We start from the raw sequence: 19982 nt of genomic DNA on the forward strand, positions 1-19982 counted from the left end.
ATAAGTTAGGTCTTTATTCTCTGGAGCGCAGAAGGTTAAGGGGGGACTTGATAGAGGTCTTTAAAATGATGAGAGGGATAGACAGAGTTGATGTGATCAAGCTTTTCCCTTTGAGAATAGGGAAGATTCAAACAAGAGGACATGACTTCAGAATTAAGGGACAGAAGTTTAGGAGTAACATGAGGGGGAACTTCTTTACTCAGAGAGTGGTAGCAGTGTGGAATGAGCTTCCAGTGGAAGTGGTGGCGGCAGGTTCGTTGGTATCATTTAAGAATAAATTGGATAGGCATATGGATGAGAAGGGAATGGAGGGTTATGGTATGAGTGCAGGCAGGTGGGACTAAGGGAAAAAAATTGTTCTGCGCGGACTTGTAGGGCCGAGATGGCCTGTTTCCGTGCTGTAATTGTTATATGGTTATATGGTTATATGGATCCAATTTAGTTTTCACAGGCAAAAAGAGGTGCAACATGCTGGAGTAATTTGATGGGCCTGGCAATCTATGCTTTGATGGTTAATTCATACATTGTCGGTACAGGTTTACCTTAGTGTTAATGTTTTCTTTATTTGAACATTGTTTAAGATGAGATGGTAATTCAGCACAATTAAAGGACGTTCTTTTAGGAAGGAGATGAGGAGAAATTTATTTAGTCAGAGGTTGGTGAATCTGTGGAATTCTTTGTTACAGATGGCTGTGGAGGCCAAGTCAGTGGATTTTTTTAAGGCGGAGATAGATGGATTCTTGATTAGTATGGGTGTCAGAGTTTATGGGGAGAAGGAAGGAGAATGGGGCTAGGAGAAAGAGATCAGCCATGATGGGCTGAATGGCCTAATTCTATTCCTCTCACTTATGTACTTATGACATGACAGATGAAAATGTGGTTATTCCAGGACTCTAGCATGGTCTGTTATCCCCTCTTGGCACCTTTGATGGCTTTGTGAAGCTCGTAAATAGATCTCTTGTACCACTCGTGATTGTTTGACTTGTACATTGAAACATAGAAAATAGGTTCAGGAGGAGACTATTTGACACCAAGCCAGCACCGCCATTCATTGCGATCATGGCTGATCATTCACAATCAGTAACCCGTGCCTACCTAGAGCTCTATCTAACTCTCTTTTAAATCCATCCAGTGACTTGGCCTCCACTGCCCTCTGTGGCAGAGAATTCCACAAATTCACAACTCTCTGGGTGAAAAAGTTTTTTTTCATCTCAGTTTTAAATGGCCTCCCCTTTATTCTTAGACTGTGGCCCCTGGTTCTGGAATCCCTCGACATTGGGAACATTGTTTCTGCATCTAGCTTGTCTAGTCATTTTATAATTTTATACGTTTGATAAGATTCTCCCTCATCCTTCTAAATTCCAGTCTTTCCAATCTTTCCTCATTTGACAGTCCTGCCATATGAACCTACGCTGCACCGCCTCAATCACTTCCTCAATTTAGGAGACCAAAACTGCACACAATACTCCAGATGTGGTCTCACCTCATTCCAGAAGATTAGTCAAGCAGGATTTCCCCTCCATTAATCCATGCTGAATTGGACCAATCATTTTACTGCTATCCAAATGCACTGTTATTACTTCTTTAATAATTGACTCCAGCATCTTCCTCACCACTGTTGTCAGGCTAACTGGCTTATAATTCCCCGTTTTCTCTCTTGCTCCTTTCTTGAAAAGTGGGATAACATTAGCTCCAATCCACAGGAACTGATCTTGAATCTATAGAACAGGGGTGGGAACCTTTTCATGTTGGAATGCCGCATTAAGTTAGCTGTAATACCGCATCCAAGAAACTTCAATTAGATATACTTCAAAATGTACGTTATTTTGTAAAAATCTAACTACTGTGTACTAACTTCAAGAAAATGAAAAAAAAATTGTTGATTCTAAAGTTAACTAACCTTTTAATGACTTTGTTGTGACTGCTTTTTGTGGGAAAGCATTTGAATATTTGGTTGCAACATGGAGGTACGCAGTTTCAGCTGATCTTCTAGATGGGTATCCGTCATTTGTGACCTTAAGGGCATCTTGATTTGGCTTAGGTAGGAGAATGTAGATTGGCAGCCATAAGTGGTTGGCAGCCATAAGAAAGCATTTTTCGTGCATGTTGCCGAAGACGTGGGTATCCTATTGCAGTTTTTCCATATTTCAATCGGATCTTTCTTAGTGTTAAATAAGGACTTTAAAATGTCATCTTCTGAGAGCTCAATGAATTCCATCTGTAGTTCTTTAGGAGCCTTGGAGACCAACTAGGTGAGGTTGAAATGATAATTTGAGTGTGATTTCATGATTCTCAAAGTCAGTGAACCTTTCATTGTATTCTTTAATTAATAAGTCTCTAACAGCTGCGTATTCTTCAAATGATTCGCATGGATCCTCCTGCTCATCAATGACCTTTGCTAACTGGGGGAAATGTTCATCCCAAATTTCATTTTGAAAAAGATGAGTTTTGAAAAAAGGTAGCTTTTTTCGAAATGCTTGGATTTTTTTGCCACATATATAGACTTAGTTTTACCTTGCAAAGAAACATTCAAGTCATTATGTTTTGACATGATATCACACAGAAATGCAGTATTTCTATAGAAATCTTCTTTCAATAATTCACATTGCTGATTCTGTTCTTCATGAAATTTAACTATCTGTTCTCGCAAAGATAAACATTTTGCTAACACCTGTCCCTGCGATAGCCAACGCACTTACAATGATATGGCAAATCCACACTGAATGCCTCATCGTCCAACTTTAACTTATTACAAAACTGACGATGCAGTTTTGCATTTGCTCGAATATAGTTAACAAAGTGTCACTTAAAATAGTAGAATTAGCACAGAGATTTGGCTGATGTAAGATACAATGAAAAGAAATGAGAGCATCTGGATCTGATAATACCTTTTTTATCTGTGCAATAAACCCTTCACGTTTTCCTGTCATGGAAGGTGCACCCTCTGTACATACATTCACTAAATTAACCAAATCCAGTCTAACTTCACAACATTTATCTTGAAAGTTGTTGAAGAAATCTATTCCTCGTGTTCTACCCGTAAGTGCCCAAAACGAGTAACTCTTCGTAGCAAAGAAAATCTTCTGTTATGGCCCGAATGAAATATAAAACCTGCGCCGAGTCAATAGTATCAGTTGATTCATCCAAAGCGATTGAATAATATATATTTTCCTTCTTGAGTATTGTGTGAAGTTGTTCTGTTTCATTGAGGGCTAATTCATCCAAATCATGCACTTGCAAACTTGCTCAACTCTTCTGCAAAAGCCTCATACATATTAGAAACATAGTAACATTAGAAAATAGGTGCAGGAGGAGATCATTCGGCCCTTCAAGCCAGCATTGTGTTCATTGTGATCATGGTTGATCGTCCCCAATTAATAACCCGTGCCTGCCTTCTCCCCATATCCCTTGATTCACTAGCCCCTAGAGTTCTATATAACTCTCTCTTAAATCCATCCAGTGATTTGGCCTATGTGGCAGCAGTGAATTCCGCAAATTCACAACTCTCTGGGTGAAAAAGTTTTTTCTCACCTCAGTCTCAAATGGCCTCCCCTTTATTCTAAGACTGTGGTCTAGAACCAATATTAACAAAAGGAAGGACATCTGGACCTCACCTTATCATCAACTTCCATCTTGTGTCCAGACTCCTTAGAGCTGTGACGCCTAGCTTGCAACTTTCACGGAAAGAGGCCAAGCAGGCTTTGCAAAAACAGAGATTCTTCAATTTGTGCCATCTTATTTGGCCAATTACAAAATTTGGATTCATTCAAAAGGCCGCACTTAATGCCCTAGAAGGCCGCAGGTTCCCCAGCTCTGCTATAGAACATTGGGAAATGATCACCAATGCGTTCATCAGTCTGAAGAAGGGTCTCGACCTGAAACGTCACCTATTCCTTCGCTCCATAGATGCTGCTTCACCCACTGAGTTTCTCCAGCACTTTTGTCTACCTTCGATTTCTCCAGCATCTGCAGTTCTTTCTAAAACCAATGCATCCACAATTTCTAGAGCCACCTACTTGAGCACCCTGGGATGCAGACCATCAGGCTCTGGGGATTTATCAGCCTTCAGTCCCATCAGACTACCCAATACTATTTCTCACCTAATGCAAATTTCTTTCAGTTCCTCTGTCTCCCTAAATCCTCTGTCCTCTAGTACATCTGGGAGATTGTTTCAGTTTTCCTTAGTGAAGACAGAACCAAAGTACCTGTTCAACTCTTCTGGGATTTCCTTGTTTCCCTTAATCGTTTCACCTGTTTCTGTCTTCAAGGGACCCAAGTCAAGTCACGTTTTATTGAATTTGCCAGCAGCGGTACAATAAAAAAGGACACACATTAGAGAATAAAAATTTAACACAAACATCCACCACAGCATTCATCACTGTGGTGGTCCGTCCTCCTCCATTTTCCCCCGTGGTCGGGACCTCAACCCTCCGCAGTCGCCGCTGCGGGCGTCCAGATGTACAGACAAGGTAAGTCCAGGTAAGTCCTGAATCGGTGCCTCCCCACCGGAGACCACGGCTTCAAGTTGGTGTAGGCTGCAGGCCGGCGGTCGAAGATCTAAAGTCTTCTACCGCGCCGCAGCCAGAAGCATCGCAGACCGCAGGGCCGGCAGTCGAAGCTCCCCTCCAGAGACCCCCGGCGAGGGACCCCGCTCCCGATGGTAAGTAAATCCCCGTCGCGCCCGTGGTTAGAAGTTGGCCTCGGGCCGGCAGTTGGAGCTCTCCTTCCCCCGGGTCCCCAACGAGGGATCCCAGGCTCCGCTCGCAGCACCAGCTGGAGCTCTGCAGACCGCGGCTTCAGGCTACCACGGGCCAGTGAACGGAGCGCTCCCCTCCGGCGAGGGCTCGCCGGCTCCATGACGAGAGTCCCCGCTGCGCCCGCAGCTGAAGCCCCAGGCACATCCCCGCGAAAGGCCGTACCGATCCTCGATGTTAGGCCACAGGGGAGGCGACATGGAAAAAGTCGCCACTCCATGGAGGAGGCGCCAAAGCGGTTTCCCCCTTACCCCCCACACAAGACATTAAAAACACACATTTAGACACACTAAAAAAACAAAAAAAGTTGAAAAAACTAACTCGTTGCTGGCTGGGCTGCCGGCTCGCAGCGCCCCCACCGACCTCAGTACTCAAGACCCACATTTGTCTTTACTAATCTTTTTCTTTTAACATACCTAAAGAAGCTTTTACTATCCTTCTTTAAATTCTTGTCCAGTTTACCCTCTTACTTCATCTTTTCACCCCGTATTGCTCTTTTTGTTACCTTCTATTGTCTTTTGAAAGTTTCCCAATCCTCTGGCTTCCCGCTACTCTTTGCTTTGTCATACATCTTTTTTAGTTTTTATTCCATCTTTAACTTCCATTGCCTCTTATTCCCCTTGGAATCTTTCTTCCTCTTTGGCATGAAATGATCCTGCATCTGTTCAGTAATTCCAGCCATTGCTGTTCCACCGTCATCCCTGCTTGGATCCCTTTCCAGTCTACCTTGGCCAGCTCCTCTCTCATGCCTCCATAGTCCCTTTTGTTTAACTGCAACACTGACACTTCTGATTTAATCTTTTCCCTCCCAAATTGCAAATTAAAACTTATCATATTATGGTCACTACTTTCTAGCGAATCCTTTACCTCGAGTTCCCTTATTAAATCTGGTCCAATGGACAACACTAAATCCAGAATTGCTTTCCCTCCGGTCGGCTCCAGTACAAGCTGCTCTAAGAATCCATCTCGGAGGCACTCTACAAACTCCCTTTCTTGGGGTCCAGGACCAAGAAATTCCCAGTTTTCCCAGTTTTTCCCGATCTACCTGCATACAGAAATCTCCCATAACCACAGTGGCATTACCTTTGTTACATGCCAGTTTTAACTCGCAACTTGCACCCTATATCCAGGTTATTGTTCGGGGGCCTGTAGATAACTCCCATTAGTGTTGTCCTACCTTTACTATTCCTCAATTCTATCCACAGTGATGCTACATCATCAGTCCCCTCGCAAGGGACTGAATTTCATCCCTCACCAACAGAACATCTCCTCTGCCCACCTGCCTAGCCTTTCTATAGGATGCATAACCCTGAATATTTAGTTCCCAGTCAAGATCCTCCTGCAGCCACGTCTCCGTAATCACCACAATGTCATATCTACCAATCTAACTGAGCCTCAATCTCATCCACTTTACTTCTTATACTTCGCGCATTCATATATAATACTCTTAATCCATTACTCACCTCACCTTTCACATTGATTCCTATTTCAGGGGGGAAAGAAGAAAAGGATAATAAACAGAGAATAAGAGGTGGTGGGTTTCTTAAATGTGTGAGCAGAGAGACAGAGGGGTGTAAAATGAGGGTAGAAGCAATAGGTAGCAAGGTGAAAAGTAAAAGTGGCAGGCAGACAAAACCAGGGCAAAAATCAAAAAGGGCCACTTTTCAACATAATTGTATAAGGGGTAAGAGTGTTGTAAAAACAAGCCTGAAGGCTTTGTGTCTCAATGCAAGGAGCATTCGTAATAAGGTGGATGAGTTGAATAGAGGAACCAACGAGAGAGCAGGCTATTCTAGACTGGGTATTGAGTAATAAGGAAGGGTTAGTTAGCAGTCTTGTTGTGCGTGGCCCCTTGGGCAAGAGTGGCCATAATATGGTTGAGTTCTTCATTAGGATGGAGAGTGACATAATTAATTCAGAAACAAGGGTTCTGAACTTAAAGAAAGGTAACTTTGAGGGTATGAGATGTGAATTGACCAAGATAGACTGGCAATTGATTTTTAAAGGGTTGATGGTGGATATGCAATGGAAGGCATTTAAAAGCTGCATGGATGAACTACAACAATTGTTCATCCCAGTTTGGCAAAAGAATAAATCGGGGAAGGTAGTGCATCCGTGGATAAGAAGGGAAATCAGGGATAGTATCAAAACAAAAGATGAAGCATACAAATTAGCCAGAAAAAGCAGCCTACCAGAGGACTGGGAGAAATTCAGAGTCCAGCAGAGGAGGACAAAGGGCTTAATTAGGAAAGGGGAAATAGATTATGAAAGAAAACTGGCAGGGAACATAAAACTGACTGCAAAAGTTTTTATAGAAATGTGAAGAGAAAAAGATTAGTTAAAAGGTCCCTTGCAGTCAGAAACAGGTGATTGATCATGGGGAACAAGGACATGGCAGACCAATTGAATAACTACTTTGGTTCTGTCTTCACTAAGGAAGACTTAAATAATCTGCCAGAAAAAGCAGGGGACCAGGGGTCAAATGAGATGGAGGAACTGAGTGAAATCCAGGTTAGCCGGGAAGTGGTGTTAGGTAAATTGAATGGATTAAAGGCCGATAAATCCCCAGGGCCAGATAGGCTGCATCCCAGAGTACTTAAGGAAGTAGCCACAGAAATAGTGGATGCATTAGAGATCATTTTTCAAAACTCTTTAGATTCTGGAGTAGTTCCTGAGGATTGGAGGGTAGCTAATATAACCCCACTTTTTAAAAAGGGAGGGAGAGAGAAAACGGGGAATTACAGACCAGTTAGTCTAACATCGGTAGTGGGGAAACTGCTAGAGTCAGTTATTAAAGATGGGATAGCAGCACATTTGGAAAGTGGTGAAATCATTGGACAAAGTCAGCATGGATTTATGAAAGGTAAATCATGTCTGACGAATCTTATAAAATTTTTCGAGGATGTAACTAGTAGAGTGGATAAGGAAGAACCAGTGGATGTGTTATATCTGGACTTTCAGTAGGCTTTCAACAAGGTCCCACATAAGAGATTAGCATACAAAATTAAAACACACGTTATTGGGGGTTCAGTATTGATGTGGATAGAGAACTGGCTGGCAGACAGGAAGCAAAGAGTAGGAGTAAACGGGTCCTTTTCAGAATGGCAGGCAGTGACTAGTTGTGTACCGCAAGGCTCAGTGATGGGACCCCAGCTATTTACAATATATATTAATGATTTGGGCGAGGGAATTGAATGCAACATCTCCAAGTTTGGGGATGACACGAAGCTGGAGGGCAGTGTTAGCTGTGAGGAGGATGCTAGGAGGCTGAAGGATGACTTGGATAGGCTGGGTGAGTGGGCAAATGCATGGCAGATGCAGTATAATGTGTATAAATGTGAAATTATCCACATTGGTGGCAAAAACAGGAAAGTAGACTATTATCTGAATGGTGGCCGATTAGGAAAAGGGGAGATGCAACGAGACCTGGGTGTCACGGTACACCAGTCATTGAAAGTAGGCATGCAGGTGCAGCAGGCAGTGAAGAAAGCGAATGGTATGTTAGCATTCATAGCAAACGGATTTGAGTATAGGAACATGGAGGTTCTACTGCAGTTGTACAGGGTCTTGGTGAGACCACACCTGGAGTATTGCGTACAGTTTTGGTCTCCTAATCTGAGGAAGGACATTCTTGCCAAAGAGGGAGTACAGAGAAGGTTCACCAGACTGATTCCTGGGATGTCAGGACTTTCATATGAAGAAAGACTGGATAGACTCGGCTTGTTCTCGCTAGAATTTAGAAGATTGAGGGGGGATCTTATAGAAATGTACAAAATTCTTAAGGGGTTCGACAGGCTAGATGCAGGAAGATTGTTCCCGATGTTGGGGAAGTCCAGAACAGGGGGTCACAGTTTAAGGATAAGGGGGAAATCTTTTAGGACTGAGATGAGAAAAACATTTTTTACACAGAGAGTGGTGAATCTCTGGAATTCTCTGCCACAGAAGGTAGTTGAGGCCAGTTCGATTGATTGATAGACTTTATTAATCCCCTTATTCAGGGGAAATTCTGATGTCCTTGCAGCACACTAATAAAAATACAACACAGTATTCATGAAGAAATTCAACACCAAAACATTAAAACATCCCCCCACAGTGATTCCCACTGTGGGGGAAGGCACAAAGTCCAGTCCCCATCCTCTTGTCCACCCAAAGTCGGACCTATTGAGGCCTCCACAGTCACCGCCACGGCGCCCGATGTTCTCGCCGGGTGATGGTACTCCGGCGTCGGGAGGCTATATTTAAGAGGGAGTTAGATGTGGCCCTTGTGGCTAAAGGGATAGAACCATATAACAATTACAGCACGGAAACAGGCCATCTCGGCCCTACAAGTCCGCGCCGAACAATTTTTTTCCCTTAGTCCCACCTGCCTGCACTCATACCATAACCCTCCATTCCCTTCTCATCCATATGCCTATCCAATTTATTCTTAAATGATACCAACGAACCTGCCGCCACCACTTCCACTGGAAGCTCATTCCACACCGCTACCACTCTCTGAGTAAAGAAGTTCCCCCTCATGTTACCCCTAAACTTCTGTCCCTTAATTCTGAAGTCATGTCCTCTTGTTTGAATCTTCCCTATTCTCAAAGGGAAAAGCTTGATCACATCAACTCTGTCTATCCCTCTCATCATTTTAAAGACCTCTATCAAGTCCCCCCTTAACCTTCTGCGCTCCAGAGAATAAAGACCTAACTTATTCAACCTATCTCTGTAACTTAGTTGTTGAAACCCAGGCAACATTCTAGTAAATCTCCTCTGTACTCTCTCTATTTTGTTGACATCCTTCCTATAATTGGGCGACCAAAATTGTACACCATACTCCAGATTTGGTCTCACCAATGCCTTGTACAATTTTAACATTACATCCCAGCTTCTATACTCAATGCTCTGATTTATAAAGGCTAGCATACCAAAAGCTTTCTTTACCACCCTATCTATATGAGATTCCACCTTCAAGGAACTATGCACGGTTATTCCCAGATCCCTCTGTTCAACTGTATTCTTCAATTCCCTACCATTTATCATGTACGTCCTATTTTGATTTGTCCTGCCAAGGTGTAACACTTGATTTGTCCTGCCAAGGATAGAAACATAGAAATTAGGTGCAGGAGTAGGCCATTCGGCCCTTCGAGCAATATGATCATGGCTGATCATCCAACTCAGTATCCTGTACCTGCCTTCTCTCCATACCCCCTGATCCCTTTAGCCACAAGGGCCACATCTAACTCCCTCTTTAATATAGCCAATGAACTGGCCTCGACTACCCTCTGTGGCAGAGAGATCAGGGGGTATGGAGAGAAGGCTGGTACAGGATACTGAGTTGGATGATCAGCCATGATCATATTGAATTGCGGTGCAGGCTCGAAGGGCTGAATGGCCTACTCCTGTACTAGGCTGTGGGCCGAGCATCAAAAATGTGTCTAGAAATAGGGTTTTGTGACCTGTCACCAAACTACATGACATTTTCCACAGATTTGGATGAAATATAATTGAGAAGGATGTCATAACTCATCATTGCCGAAAGTTGCACATTAATTAATTCAACTAATTAGAAAATGAGATCGGGAAAATAAGCGCCATCTTGTGGCCAATGCCCGTATTACACCATGGGCAGCCTATTTCCGTTTTGCAGTCCATTTAAACGATATATTATTATACCAATATATATATATATATATATGTAGCCTGTAAATATGAATGTAATCATATATAATTAAGTATAATTATATTATATAAAAATAATATGATGAATATAATTGTGAGTGTTTTTTTAATGACACTGTCGCAGAGGTCCTGCTCCTGAACCAGCCTAATTAATGGGTTAGGGCAGTTCTTGTGGGTTCCTTCCTTTACTGAACCCCACTGACTGCCAGTGTGCAGAGTGGGGGTAACGGCCATAGTGGGACTGGGGCAGTGCCAGGCAGGCATGTTTAGGAAATTAAATGAGACTGCAGCAGATGTCCCAGGTATTAAGGGCTCGTGAACCTGCCTAATTAAAGGGTCAGGACAGATCCTCTAGGTTTCCCCATTCACTGAACCCCGCTGACTGCCAAAGTGGGGAGAGGGGGGGTAACGGCCATAGTGGGACTGGGCCAGTGCCAGACCTGTAAGAGACCTGTCTTATTTCTGATGTAAATGTCACATCCTGGCCAAGAATCGAATGCTCTGATGTTTACTCGATGAATATTCATTTTAAGCTACAATGAGCTTATATTTATGTTATAGGCCCCCCCCCCCCCCCCCCCGATGGTGCCTTTGCAAATGAGGGCTACTACCTTTAACCTAAAAGAACCCTAAAAGTGTTGCATTGTTTATCTCTAGTTTGTGTGTGTCTGTGTATGCCTTTGAAACGTGTATCTGTGGCTGTGCGTATGTACGTGTGGATGGATGTATGTGTGCATGTATGTCTGCGTGTGAATGGATGTGTGTGTGTGTGCAGATTTATGTGTGCATGTATGTGTGTGTTTGCTTGCATGGAAGTGTGCGTATGGATGGATGTGTGTGTGTGGATGTGCATATGTATGTATGTATGTGTGGATCGGTGGGTGGATTGTCGCAGTCATTCACTGGCACGCCATTAGTTCAAGTGAGTTTATTGTCATGTGTCCCTGTATAGGACAATGAAATTCTTGCTTTGCTTAAGCACACAGAAAATAGTAGGCATTTACTACAAAACAGATAAATGTGTTCATATACCATGATATAAATATATACACACATGAATAAATAAACTGGTAGTGCAAATAACAGAAAGTGGTTGCTAATAATCAGAGTTTTGTCCGAGCCAGGTTTAATAGCCTGATGGCTGAGGGGAAGTAGCTATTCCTAAACCTGGTTGTTGCAGTCTTCAGGCTCCTGTACCTTCTACCTGAAGGTAGCAGGGAGATGAGTGTGTGGCCAGGATGGTGTGGGTCTTTGATGATACTGCCAGCCTTTTTGAGGCAGCGACTGCGATAAATCCCCTCGATGGAAGGAAGGTCAGAGCCAATGATGGACTGGGCAGTGTTTACTACTTTTTGTAGTCTTTTTCTCTCCAGGGCGCTCAAATTGCCACGATGCAACCGGTCAGCATTCTCTCGACTGTGCACCTGTAGAAGTTAGAGAGAGTCTTCCTTGACAATCCGACTCTCCGTAATCTTCTCAGGAAGTAGAGGCGCTGATGAGCTTTTTTGATAATTGCGTTAGTGTTCTCGGACCAGGAAAGATCTTCAGAGATGTGCACGCCTAGGAATTTGAAGTTCTTGACCCTTTCAACCATCGACCCGTTGATATAAATGGGGCTGTGGGTCCCCCTCCTACTCCTTCCAAAGTCCACAATCAGTTCCTTGGTTTTGCTGGTGTTGAGGGCCAGGTTATTGCGCTGGCACCATATGGACAGTTGCTCGATCTCTCTTCTGTACTCTGACTCATCCCCATCAGTGATGCGCCCCACAATAGTGGTGTCGTCAGCGAACTTGATGATGGAGTTCGCACTGTGGTTCGCTACGCAGTCATGGGTATAGAGTGAGTACAGCAGGGGGCTGAGCACGCAGCCTTGAGGTGCTCCCGTGCTGATTGTTATTGAGGCTGACACATTTCCACCAATACGAACAGACTGTGGTCTGTGGACGAGGAAGTCGAGGATCCAGTTGCAGAGGGATGCGCAGAGACCCAGTTCTGCGAGTTTGGTAACCAGTTTGGAGGGGATGATTGTGTTAAATGCCGAGCTGTAATCAATGAATAACAGCCTGACATATGAGTTTTTGTTGTCCAAGTGGTCCAGTGCGGAGTGGAGGGCCAGCGAGATCGCATCCACCGTTGATCTGTTGTGGCGGTACGCGAACTGCAGTGAGTCCAGGTTTTTGTCGATGTAGGAGTTGATTTGCTCCATGATCAACCTCTCAAAGCACTTCATCACCACCGGCGTTAGTGCCACTGGTCGATAGTCATTGAGGCATGTCACCTTACTCTTCTTGGTTATCATAAGTAATTCACTCATTGTTTAAATAATTTGACCAAATAAACAGTGAAACGATCCACATTAAAATAAAACTTTATATAATCATTTTTTTCCACAATTTATTTCTTTTGTGTACTTTGAACATTTACAAATGATGCAATGCGCTGGTAGGACATGCCTACGGTCAGTGTGCTCAACAGTTGCTGTTTGTTGACTATGACTTGTCATGGATCGAAGCAGTCTCTTTGGGGCCGGCTCATCTGCTTCACCATCAGGAATTGACTCTGGAGGTGATTCACCTGCTTCAGGCTTTTCAGCGTCTTGAACTCAATTGAAAGAGGAAAAAGAAAACAGAAAAGGAATGAAAAGTAAAATAGATCAACATCCTCAAATATATCTTTTCATTTTTCAAAGTAACATCATATGACCATAAGTAAAAAGATTTGTTGTTTGAGTCCTATCATTACCTTTCTTCCTTCTAGACTTTGCTATCGCTCGATTTATTGTTGTTATGTTGCAGAAGCACTCTGCATGATAACCTGGGATACACTGCTGCCTCCTAATAATAGAAGATAATATGTGTCAAGGTGTATTTTACATCTTTTTATGTTTTATATTATGTAAGATAATATCGACATATCAATGAGGAAATTAAACATGTATGCATGTCCAGGTAGATGGGATGGCAAGTCTGAAAATTATCAAATTAGTGTTCATTAAAGCACAGTGAATGTCCACGCAAAACACTTTTGTGTGGACAGGCTCTGAAGAGTGGAGGGGCAGAAGCTGCAGAAAAAAAATCTCATATTACTTAGGTCTGCATGGACTTCAATTCATAAAATGTCAATCTCTTCTTAATGACATTGAGACTGACACTGTAATTTACAGCCATAGATAAGACTTCAAGTTCAAGTGCAGGAGCAGAGGGTACAGAATAGCTAGAGAAAGAAACATCTCATAGTACTTGGGTCTGCATGGACTTCAATTCATAAAGTGTCAACCTCTATTTAATGTCAATGAGACTTACACTGTAATTTACTACAATTGATAAGTTATTTCAAGTTTCAGTAGAGGCTACAGAAAAAAATAATCTCATAGTCATTAAGTCTGCATGGACTTCAATTCATAAAATTTAAACCTCTTCTTAATGTTAATGAGAATAACAATAGGTTACTACCATAGAAAAACTAGTTCAAGTTCACATATCACCAATTCATTTCTACAGAAAAATCAACCATTTCTGACCATTTCTCACTGCAATGGAGCCTATAAATTGCGATCGATATCCCTCTGTTTTTCTCCCGTGGTCGGGGTCTGAAAACGGCCACTACAGTCGGCACTATGTACAGCCTCCACCCCCCCCCCCCACCCGCCTGCGGAGATAACCATATAACCATATAACAATTACAGCACGGAAACAGGCCATCTCGACCCTTCTAGTCCGTGCCGAACACATAATCTCCCCTAGTCCCATATACCTGCACTCAGACCATAACCCTCCATTCCTTTCCCATCCATATAACTACCCAATTTATTTTTAAATGATAAAAACGAACCTGCCTCCACCACCTTCACTGGAAGCTCATTCCACACAGCTACCACTCTCTGAGTAAAGAAGTTCCCCCTCATGTTACCCCTAAACTTCAGTCCCTTAATTCTCAAGTCATGTCCCCTTGTTTGAATCTTCCCTACTCTCAGTGGGAAAAGCTTTTCCACGTCAACTCTGTCTATCCCTCTCATCATTTTAAAAACCTCTATCAAGTCCCCCCTTAACCTTCTGCGCTCCAAAGAATAAAGCCCTAACTTGTTCAACCTTTCTCTGTAACTTAGTTGCTGAAACCCAGGCAACATTCTAGTAAATCTCCTCTGTACTCTCTCTATTTTGTTGACATCCTTCCTATAATTAGGCGACCAAAATTGTACACCATACTCCAGAATTGGCCTCACCAATGCCTTGTACAATTTTAACATTACATCCCAACTTCTATACTCAATGCTCTGATTTATAAAGGCCAGCACACCAAAAGCTTTCTTTACCACCCTATCTACATGAGATTCCACTTTCAGGGAACTGTGCACAGTTATTCCCAGATCCCTCTGTTCACCTACATTCTTCAATTCCCTACCATTTACCATGTACGTCCTATTTTGATTTGTCCTGCCAAGATGCAGCACCTCACACTTATCAGCATTAAACTCCATCTGCCATCTTTCAGCCCACTCTTCCAACTGGCATAAATCTCTCTGTAGACTTTGAAACTCTACTTCATTACCCGCAACCCCACCTATCTTAGTATCATCTGCATACTTACTAATCCAATTTACCACGCCATCGTCCAGATCATTGATGTACATGACAAACAACAGTGGACCCAACACAGATCCCTGTGGCACCCCACTCGTCACTGGCCTCCAACCTGACAAACAACCATCCACCATTACTCTCTGGCATCTCCCATTCAGCCACTGTTGAATCCATCTTGCTACTCCACCATTAATACCCAACCATTGAACCTTCTTAGCCAACCTTCCATGAGGAACCTTGTCAAAGGCCTTACTGAAGTCCATATACACAACATCCACTGCTTTACCCTCATCAATTTCCCGAGTAACATCTTCAAAAAATTCAAGAAGATTAGTTAAACATGACCTTCCAGGCACAAATCCATGTTGACTGTTCCTAATCAGACCCTGTTTATCCAGATGCTTATATATATTATCTCTAAGTATTCTTTCCATTAATTTGCCCACCACTGACGATCCGCGGCTCCGCGTTCGTGAATCGGCCGCTTCTTAATTGAGACAGCGGCTTCACTATACCGCGGGTACCTAGGCCCCGCGATCGGAGCACTTTTTCCCGGTAAGTTTTCGCAGGCAGTTCCGAGATTAGCTGTTAATGACATTACTCTACAACAAGCTGGCATTAGTGACAATGTTTAATTGACTGTTATGGATACATATAGATTAGGCCCTCAATTTCATGAATGAATGAGTGAATGAATGAATGAATGAATTTATTCACATTATAAAAGGGTGCAATGAAATTAATTAAACTCCATACCGATAGAATTTCATAAATTCAGACTTTAGATCTTACCTTTCAGTTAGAGTTGATTCCTGGCTGTCTTCTTTGTGTTGGCAGCATATCAGCAGGGACTTTGCTTTCAAGGCTTTCTTCTACTTCAATTCACTTAGCAGCACATTCATCAGCCTTTTTAATGCTTTTCTCACTAAAGCGGCCTTTTCACGGGGCGAGTTGACGCAAGATGTCACAAGAGTGAAGAGGTCGTGATCCAGCACGAGTCTCGCACGATATAACGGGGATAGATAAAGAGTTCCCACGGTACTCGGCATTTATGTTATTTGTGCGAGTGACTTGGCCATTTCCCGAGCTTTCGCGTTAAATCTTGAATGAACATCGTGACACAAATGATGTAACTTTTTTTTTCACACACTATATATATCCTCCCTTGGTTGAATCGGCTCATTTGGAGACATGCCTATACTAAATAATTTCGAGTACAGGATGTTGGTTTTTTTCATTGACGCGCTGCATGCAGCTGCCCACTATGTGCATCGAAAACGCTTGCTTGAAGGCAGAAGGGAGAGATTAATTAAAAAGAGAATTAAGAGGAAGTCTCACTGGGTGAAGCCCATCTTTCAACGGAGAGCTCAATTTGGACAATATGAGCAACTGCTTAATGTGCTGTGCGAAGAGGATACAAGTGCATTCAAAAACTTTGTCAGAATTTCACCCGAGCTCTTTAATGAATTAAAGAATAATTTGGGACCTCTGCTGAAGAAGACTGACACTGTAATGAGAAAAGCACTGGAACCAGGGTTGCGCATAGCAATCACCCTCCGCTACTTGGCCTCAGGCGATTCTTATACAAGTCTATACAACTCCAGCTTTTTGTGTCTGTCTTCGGTTTAAACCAGCATGTGCAGGTCACTCCTTACACGGGTCTCTGTACAACATTGATTGGTAGCGTTCCGGACCCCTGGACCCGAGGACTCCGACCTCTATCTCTCAAAGAAGGACATGTGAAAAATTTCTCACGGACCATAAAAATGCATAACCTTTCAGTAAAGTCCCTTTTAAAGATTATAGTTATTTTCTTGAATCTCATTAACATAACTCATGAATAAGTTGATGTCCATATGCGGATGTAAATCTTTATTTTTATTTATTTTTTAAATTCAATCCCACAGAAGATAATTTTTAATCACCTTCTGTCCCCTCTGTCCAGCTTCCGGGTTCACCGTTCGCAGGAGTTCCCACGGTACCCGCAAGAGTTATTACGGATATCGCACTGGCCACTACGTTCATATAATGTTGCAATACTCAACCACAAGTGTACAAGTCAATCTTGGAGAAATTCAAAGTTTCTTGAATTTTCTCCCGAGTGACCAAGTTACACGATGACCTGCCGTTAGCGCTACAGTGGTCCACGGTGGTCCACGAATGCCGTACTGTTATCGCACGAGGTTCCCACGATGTTAAACTCCGGTTAACTCTTGCGTCAAGTCGCCCCGTGAAAAGGCCGCTTAAATTCAATTACCCTGCTGCAAGTTTCCACGACATGTATTCCACAGAACAACAAATCGGAATCTCCAGTAAAACAGGCATCAGTGAAGCCCCCTCAGCCATTTTGTGTGCTAGCCATAAGCAAAGCGCGTGATTGGCCAACTGGCAGACAACTCAATGTTAAACGTGCTTTGATTGGACTAAAAATTACCCGAAATATTTCCGTTTTTTCTCTAATTTAATAAAAAATGTGCAAGTTTTCTTCATGACGAGTTTCAGGGGTAATTTATATAATTTTTTTTACACAATATGTGAAAATTTCATGTAGTTTGGTGACTTGGGTCACGAAACTGTAGAATAAAGCTCCTCGGCCCACAGCCTATACCTATTTTCTATGTTTCTATGTTTCACTTGGCCATACTCTCCTATCTCTTCGTAAGCTTTCTGTTCTGATAATTCTGGTGTCTTCCTTAACTTTTCCAATACTCTCTTTCCCTTTAACTTCATCATTGTATTTTCAATTTGCCTCCCCCTCCGCCCCCCAACTATTTAGTTGAAACCCACCCGTGTAGCTGCAGAATTGGGCTTCACCTGTGAATGGACCTCTCTGTTCATACATGGTAACTGGTTGGGGAACACTTGTATTCTCATCTTTGCCACACATTCAATGTGGCACAGGGTGGCAGTGTGAACTGTGAGGATGCTATGAGAATGCAGGGTGACTTGGACAGGTTGGGGAGTGGGCAGATGCATGGCAGATGAAGTTTAATGCGGATAAATGTGAGGTTATCCACTTTGGTAGCAAAAACAGGAAGGCAGATTACTATCTAAATGGCGTCAAGTTGGGAAAAGGGGAAGTACAACGGGATCTGGGGGTCCTTGTACATCAGTCTATGAAAGTAAACATGCAGGTACAGCAGGCAGTGAAGAAAGCGAATGGCATGTTGGCCTTTATAACAAGAGGAATCGAATATAGGAGCAAAGAGGTCCTTCTGCAGTTGTACAGAGCCCTAGTGAGACCGCACCTGGAGTATTGGGTGCAGTTTTGGTCCCCTAATTTGAGGAAGGACATTCTTGCTATTGAGGGAGTGCAGCGTAGGTTTACAAGGTTAATTCCCGGGATGGCGGGACTGTCATATGCTGAGAGAATGAAGCGGCTGGGCATGTACACTCTGGAGTTTAGAAGGATGAGAGGCGATCTCATTGAAACATATAATAAGATTGTTAAGGGCTTGGACACATTAGAGGCAGGAAACATGTTCCCGATGTTTGGGGAGTCCAGAACCAGGGGCCACAGTTTAAGAATAAGGAGTAAGTCATTTAGAACGGAGATGAGGAAACACTTTTTCTAACAGAGTGGTGAGTCTGTGGAATTCTCTGCCTCAGAGGGCGGCGAAGGCAGGTTCTCTGGATACTTTCAAGAGAGAGCTAGATAGGGCTCTTAAAAATAGCGAAGTAAGGGGATATGGGGAGAAGGCAGGAACGGGGTACTGATTGTGGATGATCAGCCATGATCACATTGAATGGCGGTGCTGGCTCCAAGGGCCAAATGGCCTACTGCACCTATTGTCTATTGTTTATTCCTCAACACACTTTGTGCTGAAGTGTGTGATGTCATACTTACACGCACTCACGTAACAATTCAAAGTAGGTTGTCCCGTTTCCTGAATGACCTGTGTTACTGCCACGGGTGGATGGCAAGGGCCTCCCGTCTGCTTCATAGGTATAAAACTGTTGCCCGGGCTCGCTGCTCTTCCAGTTTCGACAGTGGGAAGGTGAGAAAGAATGTGGGAGGCGGTGGAGAGAAACTCCCAGCTGAACTGCCGACATCTTCCACAAGGGGGCACAAATGCTGTAGTAACTCAGCGGCTCAGATGCATCTCTGGAGAACTTCCGATGCGTGACATTTCGGTGATGACCCACATATATATTTTCTATGTATGTATTGTAATACTTTCACAGGAATATTTGAAAATGTAAGAAATCATGAATTATTCTTCCTTTTAATAGACGTTAAACTTGTTTCATTGTTTTTGTGCAAAATACTATGAAATATAGTGGAGATGTAACAGTCAGAAAAAGAAAAGTTATGTAAATAGGGCGGCTCTGTGTCACAGCGGTAGAATTGTTGCGTTACAGCGCCAGAGACCTGGGTTCGATCCTGGCGTGGAAATCCCAGGGGGGGACAGGGGGACACGCCCTCCCCTGTTTTGAGAGGTGGGGGCCGATCCCCCACCCCCATTTTTTGTAATCCGGATTTTAAAACTTAGTGAAAAAAAAAGCTGTTTAAAATCTCCGCTTTCAGTGGTGGTGGGACTGATGATTGAAGGCGTCGATTGGACAAGAGGGACGTCGGTCAGCATGCAGTGGAGGGCCCATGATGATTCAGCGCAATGATTGGAGGAGGGAGGTGTCAGTTAGAGGGGGTGGGACTGAGGATAGAGCACAGCGATTGGAGCAGGGAGACGTCCTGGTGGAGCAAAGGTCACAGAGCGGAGCTTGAATCGGCCCGTTCGCGGGCTTTACATCGCCCGGCCCAGCGCAGCTTAAAAATCATCCTCGGGACCTTCCACTGCGCCGCGGTCAAATTGCTGCGTCAAGGCGATTGAGGCTCCTTGTCTCGAAGCCCCCGCCGGGCGATGAAAGGCCCCGCAAACGGGCTGATTAAAGCCCCATGATTCTGCTGTTGCCGGAGTTCGGAGTAGGTCACCAATTAGGTCAGTTGCCGATGTTAACGACCATAGGGCCCACGGCCGAAACC

General features: G+C 43.5%; 1 protein-coding gene across 3 annotated transcripts in view; it reads left to right on the top strand.

Moving 5' to 3' along the window:
- exoc3l4 (exocyst complex component 3 like 4) overlaps positions 1-19982 on the top strand; it is a 60517-nt gene that overhangs the window by 14786 nt on the left and 25749 nt on the right. The window contains exon 1 of one of the 3 annotated variants that reach the window (XM_033026483.1): positions 19695-19938. The exons of the other annotated variants lie outside the window; for them this stretch is intronic. Within the exon in view, the coding sequence (XP_032882374.1) occupies positions 19896-19938 (43 nt within the window). The 5' untranslated portion in view covers positions 19695-19895. Of the gene's footprint in view, positions 1-19694; positions 19939-19982 lie in introns of those variants that run through there. 3 annotated transcript variants of the gene reach the window in all.

The sequence above is a fragment of the Amblyraja radiata genome, chromosome 9 (genome assembly GCF_010909765.2).
Source record: "Amblyraja radiata isolate CabotCenter1 chromosome 9, sAmbRad1.1.pri, whole genome shotgun sequence".
NCBI classification, from domain to species: Eukaryota; Metazoa; Chordata; class Chondrichthyes; order Rajiformes; family Rajidae; genus Amblyraja; species Amblyraja radiata.